Source organism: Trichoderma harzianum, assembly GCF_003025095.1.
Source record: "Trichoderma harzianum CBS 226.95 unplaced genomic scaffold M431scaffold_31, whole genome shotgun sequence".
Taxonomy (NCBI): Eukaryota; Fungi; Ascomycota; class Sordariomycetes; order Hypocreales; family Hypocreaceae; genus Trichoderma; species Trichoderma harzianum.
In genome coordinates, this window is record NW_020209279.1 from 52,259 (window position 1) to 65,177 (window position 12,919).

The 12,919-nt window shown below is 51.3% G+C and overlaps 6 protein-coding genes across 6 annotated transcripts; 3 read left to right on the top strand and 3 right to left on the bottom strand.

Annotated features, from left to right (window-relative positions):
- Positions 1-58: 58 nt before the first annotated feature.
- M431DRAFT_501612 (hypothetical protein) lies at positions 59-1,124 on the top strand (the record flags this gene model as incomplete). The annotated part of the gene is made up of 2 exons (XM_024918039.1): positions 59-127; positions 201-1,124. 2 exons carry the CDS (start codon positions 59-61, stop codon positions 1,122-1,124), a joined length of 993 nt encoding a protein of 330 aa, XP_024767579.1.
- Positions 1,125-1,555: 431 nt separating this feature from the next.
- Positions 1,556-2,796, bottom strand: M431DRAFT_21681 (hypothetical protein; the record flags this gene model as incomplete). Its single annotated transcript, XM_024913520.1, has 2 exons — positions 2,446-2,796; positions 1,556-2,375 (listed from the first exon to the last, which is right to left on the bottom strand). The coding sequence occupies exons 1-2, from the start codon at positions 2,664-2,666 to the stop codon at positions 1,556-1,558; spliced, it is 1,041 nt and encodes a 346-aa protein (XP_024767580.1). The 5' UTR covers positions 2,667-2,796.
- A 447-nt stretch (positions 2,797-3,243) lies between these two features.
- Positions 3,244-4,708, top strand: M431DRAFT_365507 (hypothetical protein). The gene is made up of 3 exons (XM_024914597.1): positions 3,244-3,339; positions 3,421-3,944; positions 4,007-4,708. Exons 1-3 carry the CDS (start codon positions 3,330-3,332, stop codon positions 4,532-4,534), a joined length of 1,062 nt encoding a protein of 353 aa, XP_024767581.1. The 5' UTR covers positions 3,244-3,329; the 3' UTR covers positions 4,535-4,708.
- Positions 4,709-5,262: 554 nt separating this feature from the next.
- Positions 5,263-7,378, bottom strand: M431DRAFT_129204 (hypothetical protein). The gene is made up of 5 exons (XM_024912391.1): positions 7,173-7,378; positions 6,988-7,110; positions 6,426-6,908; positions 6,176-6,352; positions 5,263-6,114 (listed from the first exon to the last, which is right to left on the bottom strand). Exons 1-5 carry the CDS (start codon positions 7,198-7,200, stop codon positions 5,708-5,710), a joined length of 1,218 nt encoding a protein of 405 aa, XP_024767582.1. The 5' UTR covers positions 7,201-7,378; the 3' UTR covers positions 5,263-5,707.
- A 629-nt stretch (positions 7,379-8,007) lies between these two features.
- M431DRAFT_101161 (hypothetical protein) lies at positions 8,008-9,495 on the bottom strand (the record flags this gene model as incomplete). Its single annotated transcript, XM_024911297.1, has 3 exons — positions 8,008-8,085; positions 8,166-9,262; positions 9,354-9,495. The coding sequence occupies 3 exons, from the start codon at positions 9,493-9,495 to the stop codon at positions 8,008-8,010; spliced, it is 1,317 nt and encodes a 438-aa protein (XP_024767583.1).
- Positions 9,496-11,048: 1,553 nt separating this feature from the next.
- M431DRAFT_365591 (hypothetical protein) lies at positions 11,049-12,445 on the top strand. The gene is made up of 3 exons (XM_024914598.1): positions 11,049-11,423; positions 11,482-12,000; positions 12,100-12,445. The coding sequence occupies exons 1-3, from the start codon at positions 11,270-11,272 to the stop codon at positions 12,252-12,254; spliced, it is 828 nt and encodes a 275-aa protein (XP_024767584.1). The 5' UTR covers positions 11,049-11,269; the 3' UTR covers positions 12,255-12,445.
- Positions 12,446-12,919: the final 474 nt, after the last annotated feature.

Sequence of the window (12,919 nt, forward strand, 5' to 3'; positions counted from 1 at the left end):
ACAGGCAGACGAAGCTGTTCGGTTGTCAGGAGCAAAGACACGACACAGAACCGCCAAGATGGACGGCAAGAGACATCCCAGCTCGTTCCAGCAACTGGAGAAGCTCGGAGAGGGCACGTACGCCACTGTGAGTTGGTCCTTTGCAGCCCTTTGCCATGCGGTTAAAGGACATGTCGACTAACTATCATCTGTTTTGCTAGGTGTTTAAAGGGAGAAACCGCCAGACCGGAGAGCTGGTTGCTCTCAAGGAGATTCACCTCGATTCCGAGGAGGGCACGCCCTCGACCGCCATCCGAGAAATCTCGCTGATGAAGGAGCTCAAACACGAGAACATTGTCGGACTTCACGATGTTATTCACACCGAGAACAAGCTGATGCTCGTTTTTGAATACATGGACGGCGATCTGAAGAGATACATGGACACTCACGGCGAACGCGGCGCGCTCAAGCCCACGACAATCAAGTCCTTCATGTACCAGCTCCTCAAGGGCATCGATTTCTGCCACCAGAACCGAGTCTTGCATCGAGATCTCAAGCCACAGAACCTACTCATTAATAGCAAAGGATGTCTCAAGCTTGGTGATTTTGGTCTTGCCCGTGCCTTTGGCATTCCCGTCAACACCTTCTCCAACGAGGTCGTGACCTTGTGGTATCGCGCACCAGACGTCTTGCTCGGTAGTAGGACATACAATACGAGCATCGACATCTGGTCAGCTGGATGTATCATGGCTGAGATGTACACTGGCCGGCCATTGTTCCCCGGAACAACAAACGAGGATCAGATTGTCAGGATATTCCGCATCATGGGTACGCCCACCGAGCGTACATGGCCCGGCATTACCCAGCTCCCAGAGTACAAGCCCACGTTCCAAATGTATGCGACTCAAGATTTGCGAAACATTCTTCACGCAATCGACCCCAGTGGAATCGACCTAATTCAACGGATGCTCCAGCTTCGACCAGAGCTACGCATAAGTGCTCATGACGCCCTGCAGCATCCTTGGTTCAACGATCTCGTCCTCCAACAACAACAGCAGCAGCAACAGCAACAAGCAGCCTTGCAAGCTCAGGCGCGGAGTTTCCAGCAGGCGGTCCCCTCACAAGCCTTTGATAACAACTACTAGGCATAGCTTGTGGCGTATCCTCCGCACCAGGATCCTACAGGGCTGGCCATTAGTAGGCATACCTATATGGCCAATCCTGACTATTTTTCGATTGTATGGGGAAAAAGTTGACTCGTTATTACTTCTGGCTGGCGATCAAGACAGCGTAATTGCATACCTACATAAAAAAAAAAAGAGATCATCTGCACATGTCTAGAAGACGGTGTGGGAATACTACGGTCAGACTAGAGCTGTCGCAACAAACCCGGGCTTTGGCGGTGGCTGGATGATATTACTGATACTGATAGTTTATCGTTCATGACTTTAGGGGGGGAGGACAAGATATCCATCCTTTTAATAAGAAGCGAAAGCAGAAAATTCTCATGTTGGGCTTTGCACACTCTGTCACAAGAAATGGGAACTTCTACCATTTGACTTTGTAGCGCTTGGATTCAGTGTCTATTGACAAGGCTACCATCTACGGGGCTCTTGAATTTACGTTTATTTGGCTCCTTGGACCACGTCTCGGCAAGGGCGGCTGTTTCATCTTCCTCGGGAGCGAATCCCATACTCAGCCTGAGCTTTTGAATCTCGTCGCGAACCGCCTTTGCAAGTTCGACTCTGAGCTGCACTGCCTCTGGGTCGTGTCTCAGCTGGTCGGGGTCACCAGCTTTCTCAACCATCTTCTTCCAAGAAGTGCGATAGTGGCCAAAGAGGCTGTCGACGTCGGTTGGTTTCCCAATCATGACTCGTACTCGCTGGCCTATGCGCGGCAGGAAACGCGGGAACCCTCTATCCTCGGACATGATGTTCTGCGTGCCATGAATGAACATGGGGACAAACTCTGGTGCCGGGTCGCTTTCGAGAATCAGGCGGGATACACCCCATTTGAAGTAGCGCAAGGTACTGTCGGGGTTCTGGTGGCAGCAGGCCTCGGGGAAGATGTGGACCCAGGCATAGTGGTTGGCTGCAAAGGCAGAGGGCGAGACGAAGGAGTCGGTGCCGTTGGTGGAAAAGGTTATGTCGGACGGCTTGATGACGGATGAGGGACTGGAGAGAAGCTTGATTGCCTGGGCAATGGTGGGCTGGTACAAGCCCCCTTGCGGCGAGTGCCACAGCCGGTGGGTGGGCAGCACCTGGCCGTAGCTGAAGAAGGCCGAGAAGAAGCGGTTCTTGAAGCAGATGTCGTGGGCACCAAGGCCCCAGCGGAGGTTCTCGACGTCGACGGCGTACCGCAGCGGGAGGATGCCCCAGATCAAGGGATCATCGAGTCTGGGGCTAAGTTAGCAAAGAGTGTTTTATAGCAATTGATTTTTTGGCTCCTTCAATTGAGATACCATACACGGAGACGTGGTTGCACACAGTCAGCAGGCCGCGGTCTCGCTGCCCGTTTTTGCGGCGGTCCAGCACGCCCAGCAGGTTGTCCAGCCCCGTGACCTCGACCCGGTTGAGGCCGTAGAGGAAAGCTCGTGATGCGGCCCCGACGCTGCTCATGACGGCCACGGAGGCGAGCCGCCAGGGCGCACCGGGCCGTGACGCGGGCGTTGGATGTGACGACGACATTTGAGCTCCCGGGCTATGTTTGGCTGTTAATAGCTTTGGCTCGGAGGGATGGCCCGGCGCTGGGTTCCATGACAGGCACTTATGGAGGCCATGGTGGTGAGAAGCAGCACATATAATAGTACCGTATGGAGCAGATGGAGCCGAGCCCTTTTTTTTTTTTTTTTTTCCTGCCGTGGTTCCTTTTTTCTTTTTTTCTTGGGGGAGCCAACAAAGTCGGCCGGGTGCTAAAATGCTGCAGCTAGCCGGCTGAACTTGGCCGCTGTCAGTGGTTGATCCAGTGCTGGAATATAGCGCCCAATGCCTGAACCACAAGCGCTCCGTAGTGGGTGTGATTGGGCAATGGCAACCGGAACTGCACCTGCATTTCAAGGCTCCGGGGCTGGCATTTCTCTATTTTGGTACTAGTCCAGCTACGGGACGGGGGATGGCTAATCCTAGATGGGCAGTATCATGTCTTGCCCAAGCATCGCGCTGCTTCAAGCTAAAGTAAGATCCGAAACTCTGCATCTACATTACAAACTGCTGTACATACATACAATACGATACGATACGACACGAGTGCCGATTCAGAATTATTTTGTGACTATAACTCGAATTATTTACCAGCGTTGTTGAATCCAGTAGAGGCCATTTGCTTGCATATCTGTGGCAACAATAGCCATAATGTCACATAGTAGGCAGCTCTTCTCTCTCCTGCTGGGCGAGCTTCCAGCTTGAGCTCTCAGAAGCTAACCACGAAGTTCCCCGTTCATAGGCAAAAGAAACACGACCCGCCCCGTCTTCACTTCGTACGAAAGAGAGCAGGCTAAATCAAATTGGAGCTCAAAATCCGCACAGCTCAGCCGAGACTCATTCCTGCCCTTTGGATTCTGCAGTCTCTGCCTGGAAAACGCCCGAGAGCCGGTCGCGTGCCCACGAGGGGACATTTTCTGCCGCGAATGCGCCCTGGAGAACCTCCTGGCACAGAAGAAGGAGCTCAAGCGGGCAGAAAAGGCGCGCCAGAATGCAGAGAAGGAGGCTGCCAGGATCCGAGCCATTGGCGACGACGAGGAGCGCGAGCGGGCCATTCGCGATTTTGAACTGACCCAGGCTGGGTTGACGAATAACAGCTCGGGCAAGGGCAAGCCAAGTTCGAGTGCTGCGGCGGAGAGTAAAAAGGAGGACGAAGCTACTGTTCGCGCTGGGTCAAAGAGAAAGTTTGCCCTTGATGCGGACGAGCTTGATCGGATAGCGGAAAACGATAAGGCAAAGGCTAGGAAAGCAATTGATGATGAAAAGGTGAGTAGAGCTTACACAACCGTTGCTGCCACATCCAACGTATGCTAATCTTGTCATGACAGGCTGCTAAACCAACACTTCCTTCATTCTGGACACCTTCACTCACCCCGGATGTGCAAAACAGCGGCTTGGCCCCCGTCGCAAAGAAAGCCAAAACGACGCCCACCTGTCCTGCTTCTGCGGAACACGACGCCCACCCCTTTTCTCTCCAGAAACTGCTGAAAATCGAGTTTAATGAAACCACAGACTCTGCCACCAAGGAATCGCGCAGAACCTGTCCGTCATGCCTCAAGACCCTTTCCAACGCTTCCAGCCCGATCATGGCGGACAAGTGCGGCCACGTCCTGTGCTTCAGCTGCGTCAAGCAGTTTCTTCTTCCTTCGGAGAAAACACAAGCCCAAGAGGCAGAAACAAATATTGCGTGCTTTGTTTGTAGCACCCCCGTTGCCGTCGTCACCAAGCCCACTAAGATTTCGAGCGCAAAGGACTCTTTGCCGACGGGGCTCATCAAGCTGAAGTCAGAAGGAACCGGTTTCGCTTCTCGTGGTTCGCGCACCGTGGAAAAATCAAGCGTTGCTTTTCAATGTTGAGCGGAGTTTGATTCACACTCTGAGCTACCATGCCCCTTGGCCCAGATTATCGCTGTAGGGAAGACATGGTGCCGAAATGCACCGTATCGATCCTCAAGCTTCTTCATGGAGCCATGCATTGCTCGAGTAACAGGGCTCGTATATGCACCTGGAATCACACAACGGTGTATCAGGACTGTGCACTGAAAGAGGATTCCAGTCCAGCTTCTCTTTCAAAGAGGCCCGAGAAGCTCCGTATGCTTTACGCCATATCGAAGAGCTTCTTCTTATCTCTGGGTGGCTTGATTGGGTGATAGTGACAACAATTGATCGCTGTCCATGAAATCAGAGAGCCAGCAGGCTAAAATGCTAAGTCCACCATCTTTCGGGCATCATACACTCTCCACCAGTTCTATTGAGTGCATGTCCTTTGAAGGCATCCTTAAACATAGTCCAGCAAGGTGAAACACCTGGACCAGTGCGGAAAAAGATGCATTCGCTGGCCGTTACCTTGCAATGCCAACCCATGGAATAGCTCGACATTACCCGGTGAGCTACTACGGCCACTGCAGTGTCAAGCCGTCTCCTGTGGACGGAGAGATGAAGAGTAGGTCGTTGCATCTCTGTTACTTTGACTGGGGGCATATAGACTGTAACCTACTATAGAATAGCATTGTGTCTTTGGATATAGCAAGCACATAGCCAGTCTCTATATAGAAGCATTATAGACAGCTATTCAATCACAAGCACGCATTTATTCAATCTTGTATAATGATGTGAACGCTGACTGAGTCGGCTTCTATTGATACACCTTGTATGGCTGTCTCCAATAATGTATTTATACAGAGATGCGTTTATACAATGAATATGATAAACCTTTAAAAAGAAGTAGAAGAAAAGAACAAGCGGGTCGGCACAGTATTCCAATACCGAGCTGTATCGCTGCCCGTGCCCCTGAATATAAAAAGGATAGTCGTTTCAATCATCAAAAACCCATTTCCTAGTCCGAAAGCCATTCCCTAAAATGGTATATACCCAAAAGGACGATTGAATAAAAAAAAAAGTTCCAAAAGAAGAGAAATAGGAAAGACACCGTACGCCTTGTCCATGCTCAAACCGCCGCTGTAATCGCAAAACCAAAAGAAAGAGAATAATAAATCGATCTCAGGGGTCATGTTTTCTATGCCTGGCTTTCTATGCCCGACTCGCCACCGAGGCCTGCCTCTGTGGCGGCGCAGGCATGCCGAAACTTGCCTGCCGCGCTGATCCCGGGATGGACATGGATTCTACGTCAGGCTCACCCGGAGCGTCTTCGTTATCCAACATCCCGGGGTGGCCAGGGGGCAGTCTCTGAGCGCCAAAGCCGGTGACCTTGAAGATGTTTGTGCGGCCTCCATTGGTGGCCATTTGCAACTGCTCATGAAGCCTTGCAAGCTGGTACTGGCGCTTGATGGGGGTGAAAACGGGCTGGGGGATCAGGGGCTGGGGGTTCCAGTGGGCCAAGGCACTCATAACGGCGCCTGTCTCTTCATCAGAGTCTACAGGGCCGTTATTGGCATCGTCGTCGTCTTCAAGAGGTGCATTTGCATCCAACGCAGCTTCTGTAGTATCGATTAGCCTCTGAATAGATAATGTGTAATTGGTGGCAGTGGGGGAACATACTCTGCTGCTTGGCCTGATTCTTTTTCTGGTACGCAGCTAGAAGCATGTCGTAGGGTAAAGATCTTCCTGATACAGCACGCTTTGCTCCCATCGAGTGACTTTTACACGTTAAAGAACGAGCACACGGTTGGCCATTGGGTAGAATGACACCACATTGGCGCTCAACATCGACAGGTCCTGCAGGGAGAAATCAAGAGGAGTCAGCGAATCTATCCGGGGAACCGTAATTTTTCTTCTCGCAACAACATACCTTTTGGCTTCGGGAGCTTAGCCTTTGGCTCATCCTTCTTCTTCTTCGCCTTGGGTCCCTTGTCTGCATCAGCATCAGCTTTGCGCTTCTTGCTGACCTCTGGCTTCTTGCTGGCGGCCTTTTTGCCGGCTTTCTTTTCTTCCTCGGCGTCACTGTCTTCGTCTTTGCCATCTGCGTTGTCGTCATCATTCTTCTTGGCCTCTTCTTCCCGCGCTGCCTCCTTTGCTCGCTCTCGAGCTTCTCGAGCCTCCTTCTTCCGCTGGGCCTTTTCTTTCTTGACCTTGAGGCACTGTGCTATATGGGCCTTTGCAGCCGTTTTAAGGATGCTCTTCTTGCAATGCTTGCACTGTTGAAGCTCCGGGTTGTCCTCCAGGGGTCGTCCAGTCGCAAAGGTCTCGCGGGATAAGTCGTCTAGTTGGTTGACGACGGGACCAGGAGACACTGGTACCGATGGTGACGAATTGTTTGTCTTTTTTTTCTCTTCTTGCGCAGCGTCAGCATCAGAATTCAGCACTACTGTAAGAGGTACAGAAGAGAGGGAACAGGGCTGGGCGATATATACCATCGATGACGCTGCCGTCCATCCAGTTGCCCGGCTTGCTATGCTTTGGAACCGACTTCTTAAGCTTTATTGTTGCATTCTTGGAGTCTTTTTTGGAAGCGACCTTGATTGTTTGGTCTGCGCCTAGAAGCGTGAGCTGGAACGAACTGTTACATGCATGGTAAATAATGATATCGCCTGCCCACCTTTGCGCGACTCTGCGTCTGGCGCCATGATTGCCGCTGCGCCGGGATGATGTCAGGATGTGTGGTTTTAACGGCCAACCGGCGAATAACACGGTAAGGAACAATTGTAGCAGGCTCAGCAAGGCACGACAGCACTTTGCAGGCGTTGGAGTTGGATATAAGTTGCAGACGGACAGTGACGATCGCGAGGCTGATGTCCAAGGAACCCAACTTCACGTGTCTTGGGTGGAATGGGCGACGTCGGAAGCAACAACGATGTTCCGAAGATATCGCGGAGGCTCAGCGGTACGTACCAGCACCACTTAGAGGCAACCCACTGATGCTGAATCTCATTGTTTGAATCTGAGCTCAGTTGCGATTCATTTCGCAGCATTGTAAATGTCAAGTACAATAGAGTAATAGACAAGATGCTCATTAGGCATGTTATTGATCTATACAACAATATTGAAAATAGAAATAAAACAGTGACGTGCATGCATAGGTACATACATGCACTGTCCCGTAGACCAACCAACCTTGTCCGGTGTCACTTTACGGCACTACTTTAGTGAGAGGGTACCTTAGTCGGCCCCATGGGGATCGCAGCGACCCATTTGTTCATTCTCCGCTATGCTTTACACAAGAATCCGTATCAAAGTCTAGGTACTATAGCATCTAGACCGCTGAACCCAGAAAACGCCCCAGTATATTCAAGAAAACATCAAGCCAATCATTCTAAATAGGGGGCGCCAACAGCCCAAGGAATCCACCAGTTATGTGTGTGTGTACTGTAGGTGAAAGGGGTATAATATGATAGAAGATATAGAAAAAAATGCACTGGCCACGATAGTCTCAATCATCCCAGCGTTGGGATATTGTTTTCACGCCACGCCTTGTATATGCGGTCCCTCATTGCCATGTGGCCAAGACTGCGCTACAACAGAGAGAGTCAGCATCTTGTTTTGGCTGCAGATGACATGGAAAAGAAACCAAAAAGAAAAAGGAGAAGCTTACCGGATGAAAAGTCTTGCCGTAATATGTGGGCACATACCACATGGAATTCTCCGCCACGACCCGCCCGTCTGCCTTTCGCAGCTCTGCATCTTTGCTAGCCGCCGTGGCCATCATGCACAGAGCCATCTCGCCCCAGTCCCCGGATTTCTGCGCTGGTCCAAGGCAGTTGACCGGATCAACCAGCGGGGAATCCAGAGGGAGTAGGGCGTCCGTGGCCCCGAGCACGGGCGTCTCTGTATTGTCCAAACCGCCAACGAGGAAGAACCACGTTTCGTTTCTCGCATAGTCTGGCTCGACGACGCCCGGCTCGCAGAAGCGATGGCCCTCAAAGGCGTCGTCGTAGTCGACGAAAAGGACCCTGGGCTCTGCAAACGCGGCGTTGATGGCGTCGACTGAGCGGCGGATCTTGTTGTTGACGTCGACAACCATGTCGTTCATGCGCTGTCGAAGCTCCCGCTTCAGCTTGGGGCCTCGCCACCACATGCCAAAGGAGTAGTCGTCGCACTCCTCTGTGTCGGCGTTGAAGAAGCGGGCGTATCCAGTGACGGTGATGGTAAACCACGGCCGCTTCTCCCACCGAACGCGGTCGAGAATCTCCATAATGACGAGTCGAAGGCGATGTTCAAAATCGGAGCTGGCCATTTGCTCGTCGGCGTGACGAAGAGCAGACTCGCAGGTCCCAGAGTAGAAGCTGTAGAAGCGAAAGATGCAGCTGTTCATGATTTCGAAAAAGCCCAGGTCGTTGCCGCCAATGGACAGGAGGGCAAAGTCGGCCGTCGCCGTCGTGTTGAACTCGTCAATCTGGCTGTGCTCCGCACCAGCGAGCATATCGTTGACGGTCGAGCCCGTGCAGGAGAGGAACTGAAAGGTAGGGCCGTCGCCTCCATCCAAGCTGCGGCTGAGGTCTTCCTGGACTAGCATCGGGTAGGCATTGTGGCCGTGGCGACAGTCATCTTCGGTGCCGTTGAACAGGCCTGTACCGATGCCGGCAGAGTATGAGTCGCCGAGAGCGATGAAGCCCGACGGACGGTTTCCTGGCCTGCTAGGAAAGGGCGGTGCGTAAGGAGCTTGGGATCGGTAGGCTGTAGAGGGTGATTCTGTGGTTGTTTGTAAGGCGTAGGTTAGTGGAAGGGAGCGCTATTGAAGTGACGCAAAGCAAGGAACGGAGGATGGACAACGCTGTCTCACCTGGACGATGCTGTCCCAAGACCAGCTGTTCATTGTCCAAGCGATGCTCGTATGGCTGGATGACTAGGCCGAGGCTGCGGATGGGAGCCCAGGCCAGCGTCAAGACGAGCAGCCAGTTTGCAACGTCTGGATACCGCGTCATGCTGGGGATGAGAAGGAAGATGAAGATGAAGAAGAAGACAAAAATAGCAGACGAAGCAAAAAGACAAACAAATGGCAGCTCAAGACATTTGAGCGCGCGGAGAGGATTAGACGAACGCTTCGGATTGCCCCGGCGTTGGGGAGAGCCGGGGGGTCGCAACTCGTTGGGCTCGGTGATGAGGCTGATGCCAGTAGGAGTAGTTTTGTGAGTGAGTCTTTTTGACTTACATGGCCCATCTACCCATATATACGGATACACCGGTAGATAGATGCAGCTGCAAACGCACCTACTAATAATAATACGTGTGAGCTGCCATACTGACTGACTGTCTGTCATACAAGCTCAACTGTCATGCAGTGGCATCTGCCTAGGGACGCGAACAGATAAGATAGCAGAGCCTAGCCTTGTCCCGGGGTCACGATTTTGTTGGGCTCGCCCACGCTTATAGGCTGGTGCTGATCCATGTGCCGCGGCCGCGACCTCCTACTTGCTGCAGCTTGTCAGGGGCTTTAGTTGGATGAGTCTAAGTTAGCCCGTTTGCGACGGCTCACGGGACTGAGGCGGGAATCAAGGGTCTGATCTGGTTCACATTCACGCGGGTTTCATGTATGTACCGGGAGAGAGGATGGATGTGGGATTAAGCAGAGGTAATATCTGCCGGGTACTTTGTAGGGTACATGTCATGTTATCTTGCCGCATAACGAACAACGCTGGGTGTGTGTAACGGGAACAGAGAGAGAGGCCGAGGAAAAGTAAATTACTCGTGAAAATGCATCCAATAGTAGTTTATTACTTACTGTAAGTGGTAGTGTAAGGAGCTGCCTTCATACTCCCCCAGCTCCATCATCTGTACTCCGTAGTTAGAGCAACTATGTACCTTAAATGTGCATCGCATTTGGCCCACATTGTTGATTCCCACTTCTCCATCTCGAATCTGCCAATCTCCGCCCATCAAACAAAGCATGCACAAGCACGAAACCAGGAGAAACACACCTGAAGGCAATGGGAAACAAAGCATGTACAAGCATCAAGTACAGTACACGTATTGGACCCCTAATAAGAGTACATTACCTAACCTGTCACTGTCCATGCCTTTCATACGTCATTCACGTGCAGCCCCCCAGTGACACTTCTCTCTCACACGTTCCCACGCTTTCCCCACCAAAAAAGGGCGACGATCTCGATCCAACAACGAGAGCCTTGCGTCATCGCCCATCGACCCCCTTTCAGCTGCTCCAGCCCAGCCCAGCAAATTCCAAGCTTCAGAACTGCAGATGCAGCATTACCGGAACATTTTGTCAAGGTACTAAGGTTTATGCTTGTCAAAAATAGCAGCTGCACAAGGGCAATTCCCCCACCCCACCTCTTTGTACATACTGCATTTCGAATAGCTGCCAGTGTACAAGTACAAGCAAAACTTGGCTGCGCAAATCCCCTCCGTCATTGCCGTCATACGTGTGTCCATGTTCATGTCTGTTCCCCCCAGCCTCGCTCGCCATGGCCATTCAGCGAGTAGAATCCCGGATTCTGTTAGTTCAAAGTCGCTCCCAGCTTGGAGGCCGTGCTACGTCGACGTCAGAGGCGGGCTTCCAACCTAATTGCTCTTTTATTAAAAGGGCCACCTCTTGAACTCTGCCCCCATTTCCAAGTGATTTCTACCAGACCCAATTCTTTCTACTCGACTTCGTACTATAATACCCATCATCGACACAACTCGTCTACGTAACATCTTCTTCTCAACGCCATAAACCACTAAACGCACACCACTTACACAATGTCTTCCGCTATCGAAACCATCAACCAACTCGCGACATCCGCCGCAAAGGCCGTCTGGGGCGACTCCAGCACCGACGAAACCCACAAGGAGCCCATCTCGGGAGCCACTGGCGACGTTTCCAAGGGCGAGCCTTATGACGCCGGCAACTTGGGTATGATTGACAACTACTTACACGATACCATATGTCAAAAACGACTAACGCCATATAGATCCCAAGGACCAAAACAAGGTCGAATCCAGCCTCAAGGGCCAAGAAGACGACTCACCCTCAGACCTAGCCGAAAACGAATACTACGCGCTCTCATCCTCCGCAAAATACAAACCCCTCCCCGAAAGCCCTCGAACCCAAGAACCCATCGGCGGCCAACTCCAGGATAGAACCAAGAGTAACCTCAAGGACACAACAACAGGCACAAACGCAGATGACGACGTAAACCCCGAAGAAGGCAAACCCCTCGACAAGCTCACCGGCGCCGGCCCCCGCCCCGTCGAAGAGCTCGCCAAGGAAAACGGCGGAAACGCCGCCGCCGCAAGCTCCAACGACGCCGTGCAGGAGGAGGACAACAATAAGCCAAAGGAGCAGAAGCTGCCCGAAGATAACTCCCAGCAGCGCGACGACAATCAGAAGTGGGAAGCTTCTGAAGACGACTACGTTAAGACGACGGGGCTTGCGGCTGATGGAGGGAACTTTGATGCTGCGAAGCCTGGGGCTGGAGTTGAAGCTGATCGTATGTCCCCTCCCCCACCCCTACTTTTCCCCTATACTCTCTTTTATTCATTCTTCTTATGGACATGGTGAACTCCTACTGACTATGTAAATTATATAGGCTTGATGGAGCAAAAGGGCCTCAAGACAGATGACGACGATAACAACAACCACAAGGCCGGCAGTTCTGGCCGCAAGAGCTCGGATTCAGGCCGTCATCACAAGGATAAGCCCACTCTGGGGGAGCGAATCAAGAATAAGCTGCACCGACATTAAATCCTGTCTTGTCCTGCTTTTCCCTAAATTCCCCCTTTCTGCTTCTGTCAATTTTGTATCAATTATTTAATTCTGCCTGTATGGAAACGAGGAGTTTGTGTGTATGATACTTTATCTGTATTTGCTCGAAAAAAGTGTTACTTCTCACGTTTGAAACAATATATCCAAGTTTCACGATTTCAAAATTCTCCAAACTTTTCAATGCAAGCCTTTCGTAGATTCGATTTCCAAACACTAATGCTAAACGTCAAAACAAGTATATACCATCATAAATAGCCGTACCATATATATATGCAGACGTTGGATATATATATGTATATATATAAAACGGGTATGATATTCCAAGTTTCCCAATCGCCATTCGACATTTCCTCAATAGATGAAGAGAAATTTCCATCCAACTCTAAATCAAGATGCCCAAACATCCCTCGGATAATAGAAAAACTGAGAACATGGAATAATGTTTTGTTTTGTTTTCTTTGCATCATGCGAACCCAAGTTCCTTCTCGAGCCATAAAAAACCAAAACTCATCAGAGGCGCCAACGAGAATGCCAACAAGTTTTGTTTGCGAATCATAATCACAAAGTCGTCAGAGGCGGCAAACCACGGTAAAATCCATACTACTCTTCATGGTGCCGATGCATTTCAACGTCCAGTCATCCCC

Bases quoted from the DNA above. Each gene is read 5' to 3' on its own strand.
- M431DRAFT_129204 (XM_024912391.1), bottom strand. From the start codon at position 7,200: ATGGCGCCAGACGCAGAGTCGCGCAAAG. The intron at 7,111-7,172 runs GTGGGCAGGCGA...TCACGCTTCTAG, and splicing joins AGACGCAGAGTCGCGCAAAG to GCGCAGACCAAACAATCAAG. The intron at 6,909-6,987 runs GTATATATCGCC...ACGCTGCGCAAG, and splicing joins GGACGGCAGCGTCATCGATG to AAGAGAAAAAAAAGACAAAC.
- M431DRAFT_365591 (XM_024914598.1), top strand. From the start codon at position 11,270: ATGTCTTCCGCTATCGAAACCATCAACCAACTCGCGACATCCGCCGCA. The intron at 11,424-11,481 runs GTATGATTGACA...AACGCCATATAG, and splicing joins TTATGACGCCGGCAACTTGG to ATCCCAAGGACCAAAACAAG. The intron at 12,001-12,099 runs GTATGTCCCCTC...TAAATTATATAG, and splicing joins GGCTGGAGTTGAAGCTGATC to GCTTGATGGAGCAAAAGGGC.
- M431DRAFT_365507 (XM_024914597.1), top strand. The intron at 3,945-4,006 runs GTGAGTAGAGCT...TTGTCATGACAG, and splicing joins AAGCAATTGATGATGAAAAG to GCTGCTAAACCAACACTTCC.